At 40.2% G+C, this 26,731-nt stretch overlaps 1 protein-coding gene across 14 annotated transcripts in view; it reads right to left on the bottom strand.

The window, feature by feature from the left end:
* The window catches only part of LOC138761991 (low-density lipoprotein receptor-related protein 1-like), a 1,165,126-nt gene that overhangs the window by 638,215 nt on the left and 500,180 nt on the right, over window positions 1-26,731 (bottom strand). For all 14 annotated transcript variants that reach the window (XR_011356692.1, XM_069935089.1, XM_069935091.1 and 11 more), the window contains 4 exons: window positions 23,178-23,378; window positions 19,521-19,766; window positions 19,242-19,439; window positions 17,031-17,235 (listed from right to left, as the gene is read on the bottom strand). Coding sequence is in view for 13 of the 14 variants with exons in the window: in XM_069935089.1 (XP_069791190.1) it covers window positions 17,031-17,235; window positions 19,242-19,439; window positions 19,521-19,766; window positions 23,178-23,378 (850 nt within the window). In the remaining variant the exon portion in view is untranslated. The remainder of the gene's footprint in view (window positions 1-17,030; window positions 17,236-19,241; window positions 19,440-19,520; window positions 19,767-23,177; window positions 23,379-26,731) is intronic.

Genomic DNA, 26,731 nt, shown 5'->3' with positions numbered 1-26,731 from the left:
GTTGGATTGTTTAAAAAGATATGATGTACAAAACATATTAGACTAAATGAGAAATACCTCTTTATATGTTGTAAAAAAAAACACATCACCAGGCTACCCCCCATCCACAGACGTTGGCCAAATGGCAGAGGGAGGTCATAAGAGAGGCTGGAGTGGATATTTCTCAGTTTGGGTTCCATTCAACTAGAGTGGCGGCAACCTTGGCAGCCAATAGGGCCAAAGTCCCTATATGGGATATCCTTCACCAGGCAGGATGGAGTAATGAGAGAACCTTTAATATATTCTACAATAAATCTTTATATTCAGAGGGGCAGAGTTTCACGGCTTCCATCCTACTTGCGGCAGATTGAATAAGGCCATGGAAGGGGGACCCATTGAACTGATTGTGGTCTATCGGACCACCCGAAGGGGATAAGCCACTGAGCTACAAACTCACGTTGGCGAACCAATGTACATTGCGAAGAATAATGGAACATTAAACAAGCACTTATCTGTGCGAAATTCGATGATTATTATTCGAGCAATGGGAGTTGATGAGTCAACATGCTCACCTCTCCCTCCCTCTTTTTTCTTGTTTATGGATAAAGATGTTTTGGTTGCAATAGATATGTTCAGTCACAGGTTTGTGTTATGGCTGGCTCGGGTAGTTTAGCTCATTAAAGTTCAGTGGCTTCTCCCCTCTGGACTGTAAAGGAATGGCTGCGCATGTGCGGATGGGATCTCACATTGACTCAACAACTCCCATTGCTCGAATAATAATCATCAAACTTTGCATAGGTCAGTGCTTGTTTAATATTCCATTCTAGCTTTTCCTTTCTTAATATTATTTTATTTGTACGCTTTTTTATTTCTTCATTGAACTTTCCAATCTTCTACCAATTTTTCACAATAATTTTACTTTCATTAATATAATTTAGAGATACAGCATAATAACAGGCCCTTCCAGCCCATGGGCCCACATTGCCTAAATGCATTATATGATCAATTAACCTATCAACCCTGCATGCCTTTGGATTGCGTGGAACTTGGAGCACTCGGAGGGAACCATGGCTGACATGGGGAGATGGTATAAACTCCTCACAAACAGTGCCCTTATTTTAGGAGCCAGACTCATTGGTGCTGTAATACCATTGTGCTGACGACTGCACTAACTGTGCCATCTTGGATTTGCTTTATATTTATGTTTGATACATTTTTTTAACCTGTGGTCAACCCCTTGGAAATGTTTCTTTCTCTTTGGAACTTATTTATTTTATGTTTTCTGAAGGATGCCGTGAAACATCTTCATTTGCTTCTGCATTGACTGATCGCTTAAACTTATGTTAGTTCACTTCAGTCAGTTCTGTCTTTCATGCTCTCATAGTTGCCCCTGCATGTGCCTTCATGAAGAGGTCATTCTAAACTGCCTACCACTAGTAGCCAAAGGCCTGCTCCATAATTCTCAGTAAGCATTCAATCAGTTTAAAGACTCTATGAACATAAGCAATTCCAAGAAACAGGATAGAGCACTGGTAATATAGGTGTTATGAGCTCATCAAAAAATATTTGATTATATGAATCAATAGGGACTGAGAAAACCCTCCAAAAATTTAGCTGCCTAACGAAACTCAAAGTTCATATTTATTGTCAGGGTACATACAGCGTGTACAGAGCCGTTGTCATACCCACGCTCCTGTTCGGCTCCAAATCATGGGTCCTCTACCGGCATCACCTACGGCTCCTAGAACGCTTCCATCAGCGCTGTCTCCGCTCCATCCTCAACATTCATTGAAATGACTTCATCACCAACATCAAAGTACTCGAGCTGGCAGAATTTGCAAGCATCGAATCCACGCTACTGAAGGTCCAACTGCGCTGGGTGGGTCACGTTTCCAGAATGGAGGACCATCGCCTTCCCAAGATCGTGTTATATGGCGAGCTCTCCACTGGCCACCGAGACAGAGGTGCACCAAAGAGGTACAAGGACTGCTGAAAGAAATCTCTTGGTGCCTGCCACATTGTCCACCGCCAGTGGGCTGATATCACCTCCAACCATGCATCTTGGCACCTCACAATTCGGCAGGCTGCAACCTCCTTTGAAGAAGACCGCAGAGCCCCCTCACTGACAAAAGACAAAGGAGGAAAAACCCAACACCCAACCCCAACCAACCAATTTTCCTTTGCAACCGTTGTGACCGTGCCTGCCTGTCCCGCATCGGACTTGTCAGTCACTAACGAGCCTGCAGTAGACGTGGACATACCCCTCCTTAAATCTTCGTCCGCGAAGCCAAGCCAAAGAAAAAGAACTTTCATGTCATCACATTTTACCCTGAGACTTGTTTTCCCAAGGGCAGGCAGAATTACCACTTATTGGTAGTGCGAAAAACTGTACTCAAGAAGATACAAATGCATGTAAACAATAAAGAAATATAAACAAACTGTTTTCACTGCAGAGAGGAAAATATCAATAAAAGGCACAAGTAAGAATCTTTAAATGACTCTCTGAGTTGTTGAGGAGGGGCAGCAGCTGTTTCTGAAACTGATGGTGTGTGTCTTGTGGCACCCATATCTCTTTTGTGATGGTAGCAGTGAGAACAGAGCATGTACTGGGTGATGCATATCCTTGAGAATTGCTACTGCTCTCCAATGGCAGCTTTCCTCATAAATGTTCATGATGGTGGGAGGGTTTTGCCTGTGTTGATCCATGCTGCATCCATTACCTTTTGTAGGGCTTTCCATTCAGAGGTTTTGGTGTCCCCATACCTGACCATGATTCAGCCAGTCAGCACGCTTTTCACCATACATCTGTAGAAATTTGCCAGAGTTTCCAATGTCAGACTAAACCTCTATAGGCTTGTGAGGAAGTAGAGGTGCTGACATCTTAACTTCAAGATGATGTTGGATCTTCCAAGATAGTGACTTCAAAAAACTTAGATTTACTCACCCTGCTCTCCATTTGCTTCACAACGGTATGCAAAAATAAATGTAACAGATGGGTGTACAGCCGATCCAATCTCAGTAAAGACTGGTATCAGATGGGTCTGTTTCATTGCCTGAACACTTTCGCTCACTCTAAAGTCACAGTTCACCTCCAACAAATTTGGATGGGTTTGGTCTTTAGAACTGATGGGAAACGGTTCCATCTGTAGTGATGACATGCCAGATGGTTAGTCATAAAATTGCAGAATGCCATCAATACTCAGCTCTTGGTATGCTGAAAGGCTGGAACTCCAAACTAGTATTATTGACTCATTCACTGAAGCATATGTGAATACTGAACATCTGCTTCCATTGCACCACACTGCCCTTGAATGATAAAGATTCATGTAACGAATCTGCATCACATTAACTACATCCCTTATTTTAGTAGCCATGATGACTAAATCCAATCTCCTACAATCCATCAATGCAACTTTTAGTCAACTGAGGGAAAACGTGCCTGGAGATACAAGTTATAAAACCTCGCATGAAACTCACCATCTACCAGGAGATCCTTGCCTTCCTGTATGCTTTTTAGAATTGAACTACCTTAATCTACCTGTGTAGTTGAAAGAAACCAGCAATGTCATCATAACAATAACTTCAAAATTCATTGGAAGAATAAAAGGTGTAGAGTCAAGGAGAGATGCAGCAAGGAAAACAACTTTCACCTCACCAAATTTGCACTGACCAGCAAACTTCCTTGACAACCAATTCTAAATTGACCTGTTTTTTGGAAAAAAACTCCCACATTCTCAGCAACCACTCCAGGATTTTCCCATTCACCCATGGACTAGGGTTAAAATCGATGAACTAACCCTACACCATAGGGGAGGAAATTAGAATCCAAAGAGGAAATCCTTGCAGTCACAGAAAATATGCAAACTACAGCATGACCATACTACAGGTCAGGATTGAATCCAGGTTTCTTTCTGTTGTGAAGCAGCAGCTCTATGAGCTCTATCACTGTGCCGTTCAAACCAATATGAATTGGGAGCATACAGAAGCCACGTGGAAGTGTGGACGGAGAGCACTACCTCACCAACTATTCACCCACGAGCTCCAGCAGGCACCTACTGCCCAATCTGTGGATTAGCCTGCAGATTCCATAATGGTCGCACCAGTCACCTCAAAAAACTGCAAGACCAAAGTGCAAGAAAGTCATTCAATCACAAGATATTACCCAAGAAGATTAAATGATTTTATCCCATTTCACAAATAGAAGCAGCGATAAGACATTTGATACGAATACTTGATCTGTCATTTAATGGGATCATAACTATGTACTTCTGATTCTACTTTCCTGTCATCTTAAATCCTTTGATTCTGTTAATTTCAAGCTTACAGATGAAAATCTTCGAGATATTTTCCTCCAACTGTAAAAATGTATATAGATTCATGAAAATAGAGCTTTTCTCCTATTAGTTCAAATGTATCAAAACAGTTAAAATAGCAGGCATGTTGAAGATTGCATATGAATGTAAACTTTTTTAATGTTACCCACATGCTCAGATTTTGAAATGTCTTGATAATATTTCACAATTAGCAAAAATAAAGTGTTTGATTAGTTATGCCACATTCTAATCCTATTAATGTTATGACAAATAGCTACTGATTATGCTGGATTTTTGAACACATGGTGAAAATCAAAGTTCTTTTGGAGACATGCCAAGAAAACAGCAATAATTAAAATGTGAATATTATGCTCACTTCATGCCCTGAATAAAACTGCAACAGAAAGCCTTAGAATAAATTTACGGGCATCACATGACCTTGTGCATTCATAGCTTACCTGCATGATGCACTATTTGAGAGGAGCTGTTGTGCTAAGAATTCAGTTTCATTGGTATAGCCATATGTTTATTATGATTGAACAAAGATAATAAGATAAAAAAAAGGAATAGAAGTAGGATATTCGGCCCTTCAACTCTACTCCACCATTCCTTCTCGAGCTGATCCATTCTCCCACTCAATGCCATTCCCCTGCCTTCTTCCCATAGGTGATACCCTGATTATTGAGGTGCTTATCAATCTCTTCCTTTGGTAGCAAATTCTAAAGGTTTGTCACTCCCTGGCTAAAGAAATTCCTCAGTTTTAAATGGCCACTCTTCAATCCTGAAGTTGTGCCCTCTTGTCCAAGACTTCCCTACCTTTGGAACCAACTTTGCCACATCTACTCTGTTCAGGCCTTTCAACATATGAAATGCTTCTATGAGAGACCCCCCCCCCCCCACCCACTTATTTTTCTGAATTCAAAGGAGTATTGTCCAAAGCATACAAACTGTCAAGCTAATATCCTAATCCCTTCATTCCAGGAATCATTCTCCAATGTAAGCACATCCTTTCTTAAATACAGGGACAAAACTATTCCCCATACTCAAAGTGAGGCCTCACCAGTGCCTTATAAGAAATTAAACATAATATCCCTGCTGTGATACCCTATTCCTCTAGAAATGAATACGAACATGGCATTCACCTTTTTTTTTAACCACCGACTCAACCTGAAGATTAACCATTAGGATATGCTGCATGAGGGCTCCCAAGTACCTTGAAGAAGAGCTCAGGCCCAAAACGTCAGTGATATATCTTTACCTCATATTGATGCTGCAATACCAGCTGAGTTCCTCCAGCATTTCTGATCATTTTACTATAAACACAACGTCTGCAGATTTCCATGTCTCACTCCATGCTTACTTTGGCCTATCTTGTCATGAATCTCCAGGTGCCCCAACATTCAACCTCCCAACCACTGATGTAAGGCAAACAGGTCTATAATTTTCTTTCTGCTGCCTCCCTCCCTCTTTAAATAGATGAGTAACTTTTGCAATATTCCAGTCCTCCAGAACCATGCCAGAATCTTCTGATTGTTGAAAGATCATGACCAATTCCCTGTACTTCTTTTAGAAACTGAGATTACATTCCATTTGGTCTGAGAGACTTATCAACTCTTAAAACATTCAGTTTCCCAACCACCTTCTCTCTGGTGATTAAGACTGCACTCGCTTCTCTTCCCTGACAGCCTTGAAAGTCCAGTATACTGCTAACATCATCCATAGTGAAGAATGATACAAAATACTCATATAGTTCTTCTGCTATCTCTTTGTTTCTCATTACAATTTCTCCAGCATCATTTTCTATTGGTCCTCCATCTACTCTCACTTCTTTTAAAAAAAATCTTAATATACTTAAAAAAAGCTTTTAGTATCCACGTTAAGCAGCATCAATGCAGCAAAGGAGAGGTCAATATTTTGAGTTGATACCCTGAAGAAGGACTGATAAGAGTAGTGGGAAGATAACCTTTGTGTAGAATTGAGAAGCAGGAGTGCAATAGAGGTTGGTAGATGATAGCTGGAGCCAGATAAGGTGTGGAGGGATTGAAGAATGATGGGCAGATGGAACTAAATGGGTAAAGGGGAGTGTTAGGTCTGCTTTGTTCAAGAATGAGTGAGTCAGACACCAGACTGAGTCGAAATCAAGGTTCTTTATTACCGGATTGTAACACTTACAACTAACAGTGTTAGTTGAAGAAAGCACATTCTAACGATATCAGCAAGTGGTGTTTTTTTTATACCCCAGGACACGCACTTAGTAAATTATCATACCATTTCTGGATGGGTCACGTCTCCAGAATGGAGGACCATCGCCTTCCCAAGATCGTATTATATGGCGAGCTCTCCACTGGCCACCGTGACAGAGGTGCACCAAAGAAAAGGTACAAGGACTGCCTAAAGAAATCTCTTGGTGCCTGCCACATTGACCACCGCCAGTGGGCTGATAACGCCTCAAACCGTGCATCTTGGCGCCTCACAGTTTGGCGGGCAGCAGCCTCCTTTGAAGAAGACCGCAGAGCCCACCTCACTGACAAAAGGCAAAGGAGGAAAAACCCAACACCCAACCCCAACCAACCAATTTTCCCTTGCAACCGCTGCAATCGTGTCTGCCTGTCCCGCATCGGACTGGTCAGCCACAAACGAGCCTGCAGCTGACGTGGACTTTTTACCCCCTCCATAAATCTTCGTCCGCGAAGCCAAGCCAAAGAAGAAAGAAGACATTGTCCAATGAATAAACTGTTGCTACCCTTCTCTGTTAGTCTGCTGCACATCATTCTTGTTAGTGCCAAGCTTATCTTGAGTGTACAAGGTCACATCTGCATTCTGTTACTCCTTAGTACTGGGTGACTCCTTCTCTGGTCCCATCTCATGATGTTTTTACCTTACAGGAGGAAAGGGTGTTGAGACAGGAACTGATAGATAATAGGTAGAAACATAAAAATGGACGATGGAGCTATATGGTGGAGGGGAAGGAAAAGGTTAGAAGGGAGATTGTGAAAGAATGATGGGAACCAGCTTAGGGGAGTGTTACGAGCCCAGAGGACCCCAAAACTCAACAGCAATAGATATTCACCAAGGCAAATGGTTACTTAAAAGTTAATTTTAATTATCTTTAAACATGAAAATAAAATTACACTTTAACTTATCACTATTAACTTACTTAACCTAACTTAATCCTCTTCTAATTCTAAGCACACGTGTATGTAATGTGTGTGTATGTTTAAGTTCAGAAAAGTTCTTTGGTTTACAGTCCAATCTCACTTCTTATTCCAAGTTTACTGGTTGCAGGCAATTCTTATACTGTCCACAGAATTTAACATGTATAAAGTTCACCAGGCTTTGGCACTCGAAAGGTAAATGGTTACTGCTCAGAAGGTTCTTGTTGGTTTTCAGAGAGAGATATGTTGTTCCAGGACATCCACAACTGATGTACTTCCCTCAGTCATCTCAGTGACTTGCTGACGAAACTTGCCCCATCAGAGTTCTCCAGATGATAACCTCTTTCATGTCACCAGAGTTCCTTTCTGTTTCGCTTATTCCAAGTGAAACATCACACAGCCAGTCCTCTCCACTCGCATGAACCACAAGGGTTTTGACCAGACTGTCTTCCAAAAGTTTGCCAGCTTGTCCTCTTTCAGTTCCAGCAACTTCTGCTGGCTGACATTGTCAAGTGATCTCTGCTTCTCTCTCTCTCTCTCTCACACACACACACACACACACACACACACACACTGAGACTGAGAGAAAATGTGTTTGACTCTCTCTGCTTACAACACCTCATGACCCTTTTACAACAGCAGACAATAGGAGCCAGCATTCTTTTTCATCAGTTGCTTTTGGGTAAACAACAACCTATTTAGTGACATCTTTTGAGCACTCTTCAAAGCTCTTGTCAGAAGCCACTGTATCTCCAGTATTATGAGAGCTCCAGCATGTCAAATAAGATCTGTTTTGAAGTGTTTGCATGTGACCTACCCTAACGAACCTTTCCCAAGCTCCCAGAAACATTTTTTATATACTCTGTCACAGGAGGCTGGGTGAAATGAGAATTGGTAGTCAGGTGCAAGGGACGGAAAAGGTGAATAAAGAAGAAGAGTGCCTGGGTGGACTGGAAACAAACCAAAGGCGGAGTATGTTACCTGAAGACTGAATTTTCCTCTTTCGGTGGAGGAAATATGACCCAGCTGACCCAATATAATAAAGTTCTTAAATACAGGTGACATCCTTGTTAACCTTTTCTTGTTGAATTTCTTGGTGAATTTTCATCCATGACAAAATATTTCTTAGGATGAAATAATTTAATACTTCATTCACATTTTCAGTGGAATGACATCAGTCAGATTTGCTAAACCTTGATGATCCATGCAACTAATTCCTGTTAATAAAATTGCAAATATCTTCATTACTTCTAGAGAACAGAATGGCTTTATTGGATTCATGGCCAACAGTTATCATTGAAACCAGATCGCTGGCAAGATACAAATTGAATGGCAGAGCAGATTCGATAAGCTGAATGGTGCAAATCTACTCCTGCATCTTATGGTCCGTTTTGCCCTTATTTAGAGGATCATATAGTGAGTAGATATCTCACCACACACTTCATTTGTAGTGACTACATTTCTGAAGCATGGACACAAATACTGCAGCTGTTGGAATCCAGAGCCGCAAGGAATATGTGGGAGGAACTCAAAAGATTGAGCGGCATCTGCGAGGAGAAGAGAACTACCAACCTTTCAGTTCAAGACCCTGCATCAGGACTGGAGAGGGAAGATAGCCAATAGAAAATGGAGAAAGGAGGGGGAGAGACAAGGGCCAGCAAGAAAGGGTGAAGAATGACTGGCAGATGGAGCCAGGTGTGGGAGTTTTAAGGATGATTTGGGAGTCAGAGGCATGCAGTGGAGGTGACCAAACAAAGAAAAAAATAAAAAGGCAAATAGAGACCATGGTGGGGGTGGTGAAGGTGGAGATAGAGGATGGAGTGTAATTAGCAGGAACATATAGACAATAACTGCAGCAACCTGATGTGATAATACTCCTACTTCTTATATACCTTTCCCCAGGGTGAAAGTGTCACACACTAGATGGCATGTATTTAAGGTGAGGGGGATAAATTCTAAGGGAGATGTGTGGAGCAAATATTTTCAGATTCAGAATTTATTGTCATGAACAAGTTACAAAATTCAGTGCTTTACAATAGCAATCATAGTGCAAACATTCATATAAACCACCTTAAAGCAATATATTAATAAAAAGTGCACAAAAAGTAAGGCAGTGTCTTTGGTTCATTGATCAATCAGGAATCTGGTGGCAGCAAGGAAGATGCTATCCTTGTCTTTAGGCTCCTGCACCTTTTTCCATGACAATAGCAGAATGGCCTGGGTGGTGGGGGTCTTTGAGGATAGAGGGTGATTTCTTTGGACACAACCTCATGGAGATGTCCTTGATGGAGTGAAGTCTGGTGGTTGTGAAGTTGCAGGCCGAGTGAACAACCCTCTGGAGTTTTTTTCTTGTCCTGAGAGTTGGAGCCAGATGCTTTCCACAGTACATATGTAGAAGTTTTTGAGAGTCTTCGATGACATATCAAATCTCCTCAAACACCTCACAAAATATAGTGAGCCTTGTTTTTGATTGCATTGATATGGACACTCAAGGACAGATCTTCAGAGATGTTGACACCAAGAATTTTAAGTTCTTGGGTTATTGACTTGGATACATGGAACAGGTTTCCAGGAGTAGTAGATGAAACAGAAACAATAATAAAATTTTAAACGTCTTGGGATAGACAAGTGAATATAGAGGGGAAAGTGCAAGCTACAGAACTTTTGTCTGATTTGCACATCATATTCAACACAGACATGAGTGGAAGGGCCTGTTCCTGTGGTTTTCAGTTCGATGTTCCTTCCAGCTTCCTTGTTCAAAATTTAAAATTGTTATATGATTTTGCTAATTAATTTTATTATTATAATTATGATACTAATCATTCACAACCAATTTTTAAAAAAATTGAAAATGTTCTATTATTTCTCCCTGCAGGATTTTCAAGTCAAATTCTTAAAACTTATTTCCACTCAATTTCTACTAAAGAAATAATTTTGAACTGTTCACGTTTTTTCCTTGGTTTTTTTTTCTTGCTGAATGTTGGAGAGAATGTAAAGCTTCAAATAAGTTATCAACTCGAACACTTTCACAGTCTGTTCATGCTTTAGTGTTCCTCTGTGGAAAGGTTATCTTTCAATAAGTACACAAAGAGAGCTGTAGTGAGTGGAGAAGCTGTTAGAATTTCAATGTACTTTTACACAGATTTCTTGAAAAGATTTTCCACAGAGAAAAATCTCCCTTGTAATATTCATAAGATGGAGATAGTATTTAAGAGGTGTCAGGGTCACAAAGCTGCATCTCCAGAGAGGAAAGCTTTCAATGGAAAAGCCTATCAATGAAAATAATTTGTTAATTCATTGAATCTTTAAAAAAATCCAATTATATTTAGGAAAAAAAAAGTATTTTCATATCTATCTCAGGCATTCAGTTTCATTCTGGATGAAATTTTATTTACAGTAATTGCTCAACAAAAAGCAGTCAATTATTTTCAGAATTATCTCAAATACTTTGTTAATTATTCAGAAGCTTTATTTTGCTCAGTATTACTTGCTACCTCACAAGTTATTGCTGTCAAATATTTTTTTTTTTTCTTTGGCTTGGCTTCGCGGACGAAGATTTATGGAGGGGGTAAAAAAGTCCACGTCAGCACTGTTATGTGTAATAGGCACTAAAGACTTAGGTGATACATTTGGAGGAAGATTTAACTATGCTCAAGTCTTCCATTGCTTTATCAAAATATTCAAGGTGTCTCTATTCAGATGATTGCATGGTGGATTGGGAGTTTAGTTTGGAAAATGATGCCACCAGCAAGGAACAGAAAACGCAGAGAAGTTAGAAAATAGCAAGTGGCTGCTGAGCACAGACATTTTTGTGTGTTTAAAAAAAAGTGTTTGTGAGATAGCACAAATGAAAATAATATACTTCCTTAATGTTTGATAAAAAATGTTGCTTTCTTCATATTTTCTCCCAAAAAAAAAGAAATAGGAAACAATATGTAGGTTCACTCAAACAACAAGATCATTGCTGATCATCCGTCACAATGCCATAATCCTGATGTAGTATCTCAATGACTTTTTTCTAACTTTAGGGATACTGCACAGTAACAGACCCTTGCATACGTAGCACTGAAATGTTGACAATTCCACACTCCACCTCCCACAGATGCCTTTTGACTCACTGAGTTCCTTCAGTACTTTGATATTTTTTGCTCAATACCACGTTCCTGCTCTTTCCAATGTGACACATCACATTTCTCTCTGCACCTTGGTATCAATTTCCTTCTTAAACATATTCAGCTACTTGTAGTCTGCAGCCCCACTGTTGTAGCAAATTCTGTGAAATTCTGCAAATTAAAAACAATCTCATCTCAACTTGTCATCACCTCATGAAGTACCTATGTGTCACCTGAGACATTCTAGTTTTACCAGCCAGGTTAGAATTCTGCAACTTTCAATTGAAACCCTTCTCATTCTTCTGATCTCTCATGTATGCCAACTTATTTAACTTAAATTCCACCTCCTTAGCAGTCCTGCCATCCTAGAAATCAAGCAGGTGAACCTTTGGTGCACTCACTTTATCACTTGGGTCTCCCTTTCCTCTGTTGGTGACACACATCTGGGCATTGCTTAAATCAGGCTCAAAGAATTACAGAGGACCCTTTCCATCCAGCACACAATATATTTGACCCACTACCATCAAGGTGGTACAGGAGCATCAAAACCATTATAGCTTCTTTTCCACAGGCTGTGAAATTGATGAACAGCCTGTAATCGAGTAAATTATCTCAGACTATTTATATGCATTTATTTTATTATACCTCATGTACAGTCAAACCCCTGTTAACTATAATTCAAGCAACCGACAACCACAATCAACCAGCAAAAGGAAAATAATGAGGAAAATTCTAGGTGAAAATACAGGGGGTGTAATATGAAAAGTCATATATTAAACTTGCTCTTTATGGCAAGTTTATCAATTCTATGTTAAGATCAAAATTGAATATAATAATCCTGCTGAGTTTCATCAGAGTCCTGTATGATTATAACAAGACATCCTTCTTCCTTGACTCAAATCTCCTTTCACGAGGCAACATTACACTTAACATTAACACATTGTTTCACCTGCATCCTTTTTGCAGTAACTAGTATACAAGGATAATCATGTTGAGGAACTTTGGGGGACATCCGATGCGCTCTAGTATTTGCCAAAGCCCTTTCCTGCTCACGGTGTCGAAGGCTTTGGTGAGGTCAACATGATTATCCAACTGCACGAAAACCAACAAGGTCGGGTCAGATACAGCAATGAGCTCTCTGAACCCTTCTCCATTAACAATGGCGTGAAGCAAGGCTGTGTTCTCGCACCAACCCTCTTTTCAATCTTCTTCAGCATGATGCTGAACCAAGCCATGAAAGACCCCAACAATGAAGACGCTGTTTACATCCGGTACCGCACGGATGGCAGTCTCTTCAATCTGAGGCGCCTGCAAGCTCACACCAAGAGAAACTTGTCCGTAAACTACTCTTTGCAGACGATGCCGCTTTAGTTGCCCATTCAGAGCCAGCTCTTCAGCGCTTGACGTCCTGCTTTGCGGAAACTGCCAAAATGTTTGGCATGGAAGTCAGCCTGAAGAAAACTGAGGTCCTCCATCAGCCAGCTCCCCACCATGACTACCAGCCCCCCCACATCTCCATCGGGCACACAAAACTCAAAACGGTCAACCAGTTTACCTATCTCGGCTGCACCATTTCATCAGATGCAAGGATCGACAATGAGATAGACAACAGACTCGCCAAGGCAAATAGCGCCTTTGGAAGACTACACAAAAGAGTCTGGAAAAACAACCAACTGAAAAACCTCACAAAGATAAGCGTATACAGAGCCGTTGTCATACCCACACTCCTGTTCGGCTCCGAATCATGGGTCCTCTACCGGCACCACCTACGGCTCTTAGAACGCTTCCACCAGCGTTGTCTCCGCTCCATCCTCAACATCCATTGGAGCGCTTACATCCCTAATGTCGAAGTACTCGAGATGGCAGAGGTCGACAGCATCGAGTCCACGCTGCTGAAGATCCAGCTGCGCTGGATGGGTCACGTCTCCAGAATGGAGGACCATCGCCTTCCCAAGATCGTGTTATATGGCAAGCTCTCCACTGGCCACCGTGACAGAGGTGCACCAAAGAAAAGGTACAAGGACTGCCTAAAGAAATCTCTTGGTGCCTGCCACATTGACCACCGCCAGTGGGCTGATAACGCCTCAAACCGTGCATCTTGGCGCCTCACAGTTTGGCGGGCAGCAACCTCCTTTGAAGAAGACCGCAGAGCCCACCTCACTGACAAAAGACAAAGGAGGAAAAACCCAACACCCAACCCCAACCAACCAATTTTCCCCTGCAACCGCTGCAATCGTGTCTGCCTGTCCCGCATCGGACTTGTCAGCCACAAACGAGCCTTCAGCTGACGTGGACTTTTTACCCCCTCCATAAATCTTCGTCCGCGAAGCCAAGCCAAAGAAAGAGTATACAAGGAAACAAATGCCGAGTTTTATATCAACGTTTCCCAACAAAACATCATTTAAATATGCTTCCTTTCCATTTTTCCTTCCAAAACAATATTGTTGACAAACTCAACCTTTCTAAATCACCTCAACCTTTCACGTATGAGTCAAAAATTATTCACAAAGCTAATTCCTCAGATGAGAAGGCAATCCTGGCCCAAATGGCTGAATTTAGATCTATATTTTGTGGTGTTGAGAGGAATGAGGCGAGGGAGTTCCAAGATTTAAACCCAGCGACTGTGAGGCAAGGATTATATATTTCCATGCCAGGATGGTGTGTGACTTGAAGATGAACATGCAGGTGGGATCATTTTTATTTGCTTGCTCTCCTTCTTCCTCTTGATGGTGGAGGTCACAAGTTCGAAACAAACTGCTGAAGAGCATAATTGAGGCCTGCAGTGCATTTTGTTGACGGTACACCCTGCAGCCACAATGGGCCAGTGGTAGAGGGAATAAATATTTAAGGTGGTGGATGGGGGCACACTACTTTTTCGTGTCTGGTATCAACTTTTTTGAGTGCTGCTGGAGCATGAACTAATCGAAACAAGTGAACATTATATCATCACAAGTTGGATTCCGTCTTGTGTAAGGTTCAAAGTTTTTAAAGAGTGGCACAAAGTCGGTCACTTATTACTAGAGTGTAGCCCCGAGCCAGTTTGTGCAGTCAGTTGAACTTCTGGTCGTCAGTGAACATCGGCTTATGAAGATTAGTGGTTAGATGCTCCCTTTGTTGAAAATGGTTATTGTCCGGCAGTTTAGAAAGTTATAGCTGGCAGAAAGCATCGTGACATCCCAAATTAAATATTGGAATAGAGAAAATATTGTTGATTATATCCTGGGGTTTTTGGTATTTTGGAAGTGGTAGATGCCTACACAGTTGTTCCATTCAAGAGACATTTGAACAGGTATATGGATAAAGAAGGGACATTAGCTGAACTCGGGCAAATGGGATTAGTTTGGTCAGCATGCACAATATAGGCCAAGGGGTCTGCTTCTGTACCATTGGACTATTTATAGGTTGTATTAAATATATTATTTTTAATGATTTCAAACACCTCTACTGCAGGAATAGTCATTTATAAAAATGATTTGCAATTATCAATATAGACTTTATTTCAACCCATTTTCCACAGCACCCTTATGCTTGCTTGAGGAGATTGTGAATTCAGTATTTGTTCTAGTATTGAGCACCTTATCAAAGATGAATCAATTGAAGTGTTGCACTCTGATGGATTGATTCAAGACTCAACATGAATACAAAATAACTAATGCAAATAAAAGTATTACTGGTCCTCTGCTTCATGGCTATACTGAAAATCAACTCAGTCTATATATGTGTTTCATTTTAAATTAGAGATAAGTGTAGTTACAAGCCCTGACCCACGAGCCTATGCAAACCACATACCATGGTGTCCAATTAACCAACTAAACCTGAAAATCTTTGGAATGTTTGAGGAAACTGGAGCAACAGAAAGAAATCCACGCAGACACAGGGAAATGTATGAATCTGGGACACTAGTGCTGTAACAACACTGTACTAGCAGCTATGTTAACTGTGTCACCCCTCATTGTATTTTTGAGGTTTCTGATTTTTTGGATATTTGCCATTTTTACTAACATCACAATAGCCGTGTTTCAGGAAAAAAAAAATCACTTGTTGCAAAAAATTCATGATAGCTTGTGTTTGCACCAAGACTTTTTGGAATCTATTACACACGATGTTCTTTCAATTAAACAATCCATATTGTACTCCAAAGCTACATTTTCAAGATTTAATTTATTATCATGTCATAAGAAGTGTCAAATTACATGAAATTGCTTTTGCCTGCTGTAAGGCAGACAGATTTGCCATGAGCAGAAATAGCCTCTTACAGTCATAGAGAAGCAAAAGAGCGCCCCCCCCCCCACCCAGGGTCACCGAGTGTCCGTAGATTCCTTCTGCAGTCATACAAAGTCCAATCCAAACTATTGCCAACCCAAGCTCCAGATCCAAGCCTCGGATCAGGAACCTTTCAGCGCTTTTGCATCCCCTTGCACCCCGGTTCTGGGTATCCCCATCAGCCAGTTTCAAGCAATTTTCCAGCAGTCTGCAGCCCTGCACGAGTCCCCCGACACTAGTCTCCAGCAGCCCACAGCTTCCATAGCTTCATCGAGTTGATTCGAGAGCAGTCCGCCGAATATGCAGGTATTTCAGCCACAGAGCCCGTTCACTGATCCGCTGCCATAGTCACCATCCAGGGGTGGTCTCTTCTCCTCCTCAGGCTGAAGGGTGATCTCCTTGTTTTCTGGTGCTCTGCGCCAGTCTTCCACTTTCCTGGAGTCTGCAACCACTCGTGGCTACTGCTGATCAGAGGTGCCACCATGTTCGGTGCAGACCCCGCAGTTGCGGGATTTTAAACAAAACTACTGTTGGCTCCTTTAACAGGCCATTCAAAGCCTGTGCGGAGCTGACTGCAGTTGACTGGGGGATTGGACCCTGCAGGAGTGCTGCTGTTTCTCCAGTCCTCGCTCTCCATGGTACTGCACCAGTGGCAGCACTGCATTACAGTGGCTCCATCAGTGCCACCATTTTGTCCAACAAAGTACAAACAACAAACTGTTTTGAAGATAACCTTCCTCACTTGTGATACTTGCTCAATCCCTGCTCTTTGCCTTCATTAGTCTTCACTATTTTGTTATCCTACTTTTTTCTCCTCATGTTCCTTTTTCACTCTCTTGTGCACTTCCCAAACCTTCTCCTTGTTCAAATATTGTATTGGACCTTGGCTTTTTAGAGGCATGTATTTTTCCAAGCATCACTTATTTCTATAGAAAAGGAATTTACAAAGAAGCCCATCTGGAGATACTATAAATTTCAAGTCAATGCAGTAAAGATTAAACATCCTAGATAACATCTGTGGGATAGAAACATAATTCATCTTCCACTTGACCTACTGACTACATTTTTTTTAGCATTTCCCATTTATATTTCAGTTTATCCAAGTCCTTTCAACGGAAACAATTAAACCATAAATGACTTGAGATTATAAACATTAAACTAATGCTAGCCCACAATTAAACTTGATAAATTGTGGCCTGTAAACTTACCCATCTCGAGGATCCAAAGCTATGGCCCGTGGATACACCATGTCACCTGCAACTAAGGTTGTTCTCAAGGTGCCATCCAGTTTTGCCACTTCAATCTGTTCCATTTTACTGTCTATCCAGTAAATGTTTCCTGCAATCCAGTCCACCGCTAACCCTTCAGGTGTGTCCAGACCATGTTCAACAATAACTTCCACACTGCTTACGGCTGAAAAAAAAATGTGATTTCCATAAATATCAAACTTCTATAAATGCAGTTTCTTCTCTAGCCATATTCAGTTATAGTTTTATTCACCTTGATATGCAGTGTAATCCAGAAAAAAATAACTGATTCAAAAATACGTTATACAGTACTGTTTTACGCAGTAATAATGTTTGATGCTCGAAATATATGAAGGATCTAAAATTGTTATTTTGCAAATGTCATTGAGCAAATCAAATGAAAAATCCTCACTATTGAAAAATAAACTACTTTCAAAAGACTGGCTCTTCTGTTACATTTTTGCATTTACAAAATACAAAAAAAAATATGATGCATCTGTTTCTCTTTGCAGGGAATATTGATGAAGCAAGGTTAAAATACATATTTAATGAATTGATGCTTCTATCAGTGGAGTTTTTTTCAAGTAACTTATTCCCAAATCTGCTCAACAGATCTAAAACACTGCATTTATTCAGAGCCAGGGTAAATAAATATGAATTAGCTGTTTCCCTCATGCAGACTGTTTCCCAAATAGTTGAGTTAAGTTAGACTTAAGTCTAACAAATACCTTGCTGATTTTCAACCTAATAGAAGATATCCAAGTAAATCATGGAGTAAAAAGGGGAAAGGTTTAGTTCTCTGCATGGAATATTTCCTATGCTAAAATAACTTGGTCAAAAATATTGGCTACAAATTCCATTATGGTGCAAGTACTTAATGTTGACGGAGCTAACTTCACCAATCATATTTTCAAAACTTCAAATTTTATTGGAACTGTACAATACTGTGGAACCCAGGGTTTAGTGCTGATTTTCTTGCCAAATGTGAATTTTCTTGTCAAATGTACTAAGATGCAGTGATAAAGGTTGTTTTGTGAGCAGACCAGCAGGTGTATCATACATTGTACAACAAACAAGGCACAGCACAAACGTTCAGCGTGATAGAGATCAGTAGGTACAAATTAAACACAACATAATCTTACTACTTTGGTGCTCATTAAGGAGGCTGAAAGCAGCATGTAATAAACAATCTGAATTTGGTATGATGTGATCTCATATTCATGAATCTTCTTCGTAGTTCCTGATGGGAGAGGGGTGCTATGAGAATGTGACGAAGGTTGGATAAGCCTTTTAATATTTTGACTGCTTTTCCAAAGCAGCGGGAGGCACAGATAGTCAATGGAGGCGAGGGGGTTGTGTATGATGGCCTGAGCCTCATACACACCTTCTTCCATATCCTCTGGTCTTTGGCGGAGCATTTCCCATACTAGGGATTAATGCTCCCTGATAGGATGGTTTCAATGGTGGATTTGCAGAAGTTGTGAATGGATACAGATGACATGCCAAATTTGCTCAGGCTTCTGAGAAATTGAGGTGCTGGTGCACTTTCTTGGACCCTTTTGTGTGTTATATAAATCTCTGATCACCTTCAGGGATTCAGACACTATTTCCCTTTGCACATCAATCAAAATGGTCAAACTCCGTTTTATAAATTTTATGGATGATGGATTTGGAAAGGGTGTAGCACTGCTAAAGGCAGAACTGCTGAAATAAATGCTGTCCACCCCAAGCAAGTAAGCCAGTAATTTCCATTTATTCAAACCACGCACGCTCCTTTTGAGGGGAGGCGACAGGGTCATGGGAGTGATGTCATAATGCTTCTGTGAGGCCTGGCTATTCCCCTGTCAACATGCTCCTGCAACCTGGAACTTCTGTGCGGTGGGGGTAAGACCCTGTGCCCTGCCACGCTGGCTGTTCACTACGGCGATTCATCCCGTCATGTGCGGGATTGACCTGGCCCGCTACAAGGATTCCCATTCTGAATTACTCACAAAATTTTAAACTGATAAGTATACTATTTCATGAGAGGAAAACATTTCACCTTATTTAGTGATTTGATCTGACATTGTGATCAAAGAAAATAATCTTTAATTAAGTTATATAATGTTTCATTTTCTCCAGGGAGACTTCTGTTAATTTATTTTTAAAAAGTAGTTTGATATAACTTTATACCTCCAACTTCTGAAAGCTTTCCTTTGTAAATTTTATCTTCTACAACATCAGTCCAGTAGAGAGAACTCTGATTGAAATGGAAATCAATTGCTATTGTGTTTCTCAAGCCAGGAACCAATAAATTATAGTCCTGCTTGCGAAGGTCCAATCTTCGAATCTCATGACGAATGGAAAATATTATGTAAGGCTCAAAAGGATCTGTGGAAGAAAACAGACACCGTAATTTATTTTGTTAATGCAAATAATTGTGAGGATGAAATTTTAAGTTGCATAACCTACCTAAACTAATGCAACTATAGCCATCAGGTGCCAGCATCCATCCCTCATAACATGAGCATTTAATTGTCTTTTTGTGTTGCTCACATATTTGGCTGCACTTGAGATGTTGTTTGCAATAATCAAGGACAATGCAGGTTTTCTTGTCAGAACTCAGATGCATTCCCGTGGGACAAGAGCACACGATGCCTTCTCCAGTTACATAGATACAGTGGTGACTGCATCCTCCATTATTCAGCGAGCACTCATCTGTGAATGAAAGCACCCAAATTGATTCAAAGCCTGCATCCATTTGAAATTTCATCATATACTTTTTACAGTTGACATTACTTTTTACAATCGTGCAGAAAGATCACATAATTGAAGGACAGCTGGAACATCAGAGGTACAAGTTAGTGTTTTTTCTGCTGGAGCTTCATTACATGGAATTAACTTCAGTACTTCCCACACAGACGGACAGACAGACAGACTGGAAAGGTCCAAGAAATACCACTGCCTTGCAAAAAGGCAAACAGGAATGGTTTACATGTTTGGAAGTCTTGGTAAAAATTATTCATCTTTTATCTTGGAGGGATGCATGAGAAAGGAATATTTTCTTTTGGAAAGTCTTAAAATAAACTATTTTTAATGGCAAAGTAGAACTAAAATATGACCATCTAGAAGATGCAACAGGAGAGCCATTCCATTATGCAGTGCAGATTGAGACTTACTGACCAGGCATAGTGCATGTTGGTTCTTTGATAGAGGCTCACAATCTGGTGGCTTCCCTTCAGTTATTCAAATATTTAACCTATTCTTGATATCCTTCTGCATAATCCATTGAAGATCATAACAAGATTCTGGATTTTAGAAAAATATATAATTTGCACTTCTTAAGAACTTAACTGAGCTGCCTTTGAAGGATGAGGCTTCAGTTACCATTTCAAAATAAGCAAACAAAAGCTCACATGAATGCTATACTGAAAGCTTAGAAGTCCAGCACGTACAATCTGCTTGTGGCTGTCATGATTCTGAATTCTTATGCAGTCATGAATGTGAATGCTGTTGGCTGACCAGCACAGAATGGCCATCCTTAATTGCCTCTGAGTGGGTGAAAGAGAGGAACTTGTTTCATTTGCTGTAGCGCTCATGATGAAGGTTCATAGCCTTGTTATGTGGAGAGTTCCAGAGTCTTCTCTCAGCAACGTTGGAGGATCCAGACATTTTCCAGTTCAGAATGATGTAAAACAGAGGTAACTATAGCCCCTTTTCTACTTGTATCCTACTATATTGGTCAGTATCCCAGGATTGAAATGGTGTTTTTGCTGTTCACACCTGACCACTCTTAACTTGGGACACTGCACGCATTCACACTTGCAAGGAGCCATCCTAGGACATCATGACACATTGAGCGATGGTGGACCTGCCCTAAATCTTGATCAATGTATTATGATCTTATATTTGAACAGAATTAATCATAGTGAAGGCATATTAAGTTTTATGTACAGTACAGTATGAGCCCTTTAGCCGCTGTTATTGATGTCCTGACCTATATATACCTTTATAAGGGACCATGGGAAAGTGCTAGCAATAAAAAGCATTAGTGGAAAATTTTTAAACAGAGTGGGAAAATTGGTAGCGGTAGCATGTACATATTAAACAGCATGGGAAAATTGGTAGCGGTAGCACATACATATTAAACAGAGTGGGAAAGTTGGTAGTGCTATCACACACAATATATTAATGCCACGGGAAAAAGATATGGCGGACCGACCCTGCCAGAATTCCGTGCAGTAGCGAAAAGGCTGTATGCACAGAGCATTGATAGAGAGGATTCTCTGCCACATGGAATTCTAGGAAGTCAGATCCGCCATCACATTTTCCCCATGGTCTTTATACATTTTGCGCTATAGCACTGCCAACTTTCCCACACTGTTTAAAAATTGTCCGCTATTATTATTTATTTTCTTTCTCTCTCTCTCTCTCTCTCTCTCCCTCCCACTGCAATGTTCCCATTGCAAAGTTTACACATTCACTTTAATATTTTCTTCCTTCACGTTGCTGCACTCGCGCAAAAACTTGGGTCATTTCAATCCCACAATGCATTTTCCCATTCTGCACTTGCCCGCTTGAATGCCAGCATCTGCAGATGCCAGGGATTGTACTAGAGGTCGAGGCAATCTATTCCATGCATGAGATGACGTCATCTCACTCTGGTGTTGAGAAGATTTTCCTTTCACACTAGTCCCTTTTTAGGCTGATGAACCATTAATTCCTGGGGACACTTGCAAGTGTGAAAGAGGCTTATGTCTCCATCCATCTGCTGCCTTTGTTCTAAGTGGTAGAGAATATACTTGTGTTAGAGGGAGTAAAACTAAGGTTCACGAGCTTGATTCCTGGGATAGTGGACTTGTTGGATGAAGCAAGATCCACAATGGCTTTTTTTGTCCCTTATATATATATTTTTTAATCTGAATGGGTTCAGGGTACAAGTGTTCAGCCATTCAAGATAGAGAAATATTTCCGTTCAAAGTGTGGGTAATCTTTTGAGTTCTTTCCCAAAGAAAGCTGTGAAGGTGTAGTAATTGAGTATCTGCATAGTAATATTGAAGGAATCAAAGGGGATCAGTGAAGAAAAGTGTTGCTGAGATAGAAGATCAGGCAGGATGACAAATCTGATGAGAGACTATATAAAAAAATAAATTAAAGTTTAAAATTGTAAAAGTAAATGTTCTCTGAAGTAACACATAAACCTTTGGTGAAGATGGGAGAAAACATTCAGCCAGCGGAGTTCCTTGATCGTGCTGTTTGAATAAAGTTGTGTTTGAATAAAATGGTGTCACTGAGGATGAAGAGCTGGTTGGTGCCGCTCACCATTGTGATGACTCTCTTAAAGTGACTCCTTATCTCTACTTAATAGGAGTCCATCTATATTAGTAAGCCTTTATCTGCAAAGTTTGGAGAGGAGGGTTAATTATGAATAATGTTATTGTTTATCTTTCTGGCAGTTCTATGGAGGGGGGGGAACCTTCAGGTGCAGCGATGGTTAAATGTTTTCAAAGAATGTTACTGAAAATAATATAAAATGCTTTAAGGTTTGTATATTCATGTAAGTGAGATTTGTTTAGTCCAGTATAGTATATTTTGTCTTTTAAACTGTTTATTCTTAATGCAAGTGTTTTAGTTAGGCATTGTAAGGGTGAGTCTCAAGCAACCAGGAAACTTGCTTATCCAGCATCTACCCAATACACGTAGGTACCAGATACCAGAGGTTTTACAGTATCTCACTGTTTTGTGTCCACAGTAGACAAATGTACATTGTTGCATTAAACAATGTGCTCCACTATTTAGTTTCATGATCAAAAATTGTAATCCAATTTGTTCAGCATAGATAGAAGCGTTCATATTCAGGGCCTTTTCAACATATGAGAAAGTTTCAACACAGTGAACTATTTAATTTTGCAAACAATTTAATTCAAAGACATATAAGCCTCTTCAACAATTAACTTTCATTTCATAGCATAAGCACATATATCACATTTGGTGCTCAAGAAATAGTTTAAAGGCAGAAAGCATTGCTCAAAGCAGGTGTGAAATATTTTTGAAGAATAATGAATTATTTACTTTTGAGAGAGTGCACAATTTAAAACATTGTGGGATTTAAAGCAAAAAAGAACCTACCACAAAGTGGGCTCTCATCAGTACCATCTGGACATTCCTCCTTCCCATTACAAAACTTATCTGATGGAAGGCAAATTGAATTATTCCTGGAACAAGGATAGTTTGGTGGTTTGCATGCAAATGCTCCACAGTTTTCTTCATCAGATTGGTCTTCACAGTCACCCTCTCCATCACAAACCCACGTCATGTTGATGCATCTCCCTTTGGATAACAAAATGTATTTATTTATTTTGGGCATCAGATCTATTTATCTGAAATCTAATGAGTTATATTTTTAAGTCAAAAAGCCTTAGTAGTAAAGAGAGAAATACATAACTAATTGTAGAAGCATCATTAAATGTTAAAATCACTGGAAAGCTCCCAAACAAGGAACATAATTGTAATGGTGTGGTTACATTTGAATACAGCAAGCAAAAATGTCACCAGTTGCCAGACTGATATGCAGAGATCCAAGGACTCGATCGGAGATATGAATTTGAATCCCACCGTGAGTTCAAGTAATTAAATAAATTTGGAATAAAAAGTTGAAATGACCACAGAATTACCAGATTGGTCTGGTATCCCTCTCTAGATATGTTATATCCCCAGCAAAGATATTGTCTCTTCTTTTTGGCCTAAATGCGACTTCAGAGCCTAAAGTGTGTATTTTAATTTTAATCTGAAATGGCCTGGCAAAACAATAACTTCAGAATGGACAACAACTGTTCACAAAACGACTGAGGACATCTCGCACCCCACCCACATCATCTGTCTGTGTATCGTCTGTATGCGTCTTTGCATGTTTTTGCACTGAGGACCAAAGTACACTGTTTCGTCGGGTTTTACTTGTACAGTCAGATGATAATAAACTTGATTCTCCATATACTTTGAGCAAGCCACCCTGGACTGCAAAGCACCATCTGGTATTTTCCTAAATATCTCAATGCAATAATCAAGAGTGCACACAAGTAATCATCAACCTAAATTTGTTTTGATTGGTTATCTTTTAATTCTATCATACAAAGGAGTTTTGAACTGAAGTGAGATTATTTGCTCTAGGAACAATATCAGAAATCAATTTATCGTCATTCCCAATGACACAAACCCTTTGGGTGAGGGAAAGTGGTACATTTGTGGGTTTCATATGCTGAACAATCAAGATAAATTACTTAAGTATTAATGCATCAAGGTGATCAAAAAAAACTGTATAAATTATGTTCTTTCCCAGTCTCATATGTGATCATTGTCCAAACTTAAAGCACACACTCCAAAAATAATTCAAATACATGTTCAATTTAGCTATCTATTGGGAGATACTGACATTAATGTCAAATAAAAATAACGACCCAGAGAAAAATATAGCATTGTTCCAAGGCAATCTGATATCGCTCTCACTGTGGCTTCCGAGCGTTGTTTTCAGTTTAGTGTTGTTTCAAAGTTTTGTGTTAATTGGAGAGCCGTAGGCTTAAATCAGTTACTCAATTTTATCGTGCTCAGTGAAAATAAAATGTTTTCCCACAAATCATTACCTCTCCACACCAAAATCTCCAAATCATGGGCATTGTACTTTAATATATGACAATATCCTCACATCATGGATTTTTTTCCCATAGAATAGAGCACATTACCACTGTTTTCACCTGTGGCTTAACAACTCCTGTCAACCATTATTAGTCTTATCTCAGCTACATGTAATTTAAATGACCTTCCTCAAAAAATTTACAAACACACATTCAGTTATTCCTCCTGTTTCACAGTATGGCCTACGATTCATCTAGTTTTTAATGGTTATTCTCTCCTCATTGCCATGACTCACAGTTCTTTCTCTGTTAAGGGTAGAATAGAAACACTGGTTGCTGTTTGTTCTGCGATAGAGTGGAAGATGAATAGCAATGGGATACGTCCCCAAATAGTTTTAAATCATCTAGCCTATTTAGTACTCGGGCCTGAAAATTACAACAAAATATGTTTAACAGAGTGCTAGGGTTACCTGCTTCAACTTCTGTACTGGAAGTTCCAAATGCACCAAAATATACAGGCTATTTTATTTAAAAGAGATGTCACTTTCAGTGACAGTAATAAAACTTTGCAAAAGAGTTGCTATCATTGATTCACGTGACAGATAGCTTCTTTAGGCTGAACAACACAGATAGTTTCCTGGGGAGTGGTATTTTTACCAAATACATTACCATATCAAACACAACTTAACAGGCTCAGTGCTTATCAACTTTTATCTTTGTTTATACATACTTTCATGACAGTCCCCATCCACCAGTCTGAACTTATTTCATCACCATACACACTGTGTAGCACCTTGTTATGCAGCAACATCTCAGATCCTTTGACTTGATCACCATAAAGGGCAATGAATGCCCACACCCACAGGTTCCCCCTACGTTACAAGCCATTCTGATTCAGAAGCATACCACCATTCCCTCTGCAACTGCAAGTAAAACATGAAAGTCTATAGGCGCCGTGGTTGAAACAATGCTGGAGTAACTCAGCGCGTCAAACAGTGTCATTCATGTTAAGATACATATCCAACATTTCGGACTTGAGCCGTCGAGGCACAATTCAAATGCCGTTTACAGATTTGCTGATGACACCGCGGCTGTCGACAGAATCACAGAATGGAAAGAGGAAGCTTGGAGGAGGGGGATTGATCAGCTGGTTGAGTGGTGTCACAGCAACAACCTGGCATTCAACATCAGCAAAACCAAAGGGCTGATTGTGGATTTCAAGAGGCAATCAGGAGAACAGCAAGCAGTCCTCATCGAGGGAGTCAGCATTGGAGGGGATCAAGAACTTAAAATTCCTGGGTAACAACATCTCTAACAATCTGTTCTAGGCTCGCAAGCAGCTGCAGTTTGTGAGGAGTTTGAGGAGATTGGGTATAGATCATCAAAGACTCTCGAAAATTTCTACAGGTGCACCATGGAAAGCATTCTGAATGGTTGCATCACGGTCTGTTATGGGTGTGCAATGCATAGGACAGGGTTTAAAAAAAAACTCCACAGCGTTGTTAACTCAGCCTGTGACATCACAGGCACCAATCTTCACTCCATTGAGGACACGTACAAGATGCGGAGTCTAAAGAAAGCAGCCTCTGTCCTCAAAGACCCCCACCTCCCAGGCCATGACCTCTTCACACTGCTGCCATTAGGAAGAAGATACAGAAGCCTGCAGACTGGCACCCAGCTGCAAAAGCACAGCTTCTTCCCCTCTGCCATCAGATTTCTCAATGGACAAGGAACCACTGACACAATCTCACTATTTCCTATTTTGGCATTATTTATTTAATTTGTAATTTAATTTATAGCAATATTTGCATTGTGATGCCAGTACAATACAACAAATGTGACATGCTCATAATTAATTGTGATTCCTTCATAATTTAAATTTGATATTGGCAAGATTCTGCACCCAACACCTGAGTGGAAGCACATTTTTAAACGGAAAGGCTGTAGCAGTTTGCCTCCACCTATTTAGATATAATTATGGTGTGTAAAATCTGTTGTTCAATCCCCAGTACTGCAAATTAATATTACTTGCCACTCTGCAATCTTTGCCAATTT

The sequence above is a fragment of the Narcine bancroftii genome, chromosome 4 (assembly GCF_036971445.1).
Source record: "Narcine bancroftii isolate sNarBan1 chromosome 4, sNarBan1.hap1, whole genome shotgun sequence".
Classification (NCBI taxonomy): Eukaryota; Metazoa; Chordata; class Chondrichthyes; order Torpediniformes; family Narcinidae; genus Narcine; species Narcine bancroftii.
This window is presented reverse-complemented; position numbering and strand designations above follow the sequence as displayed.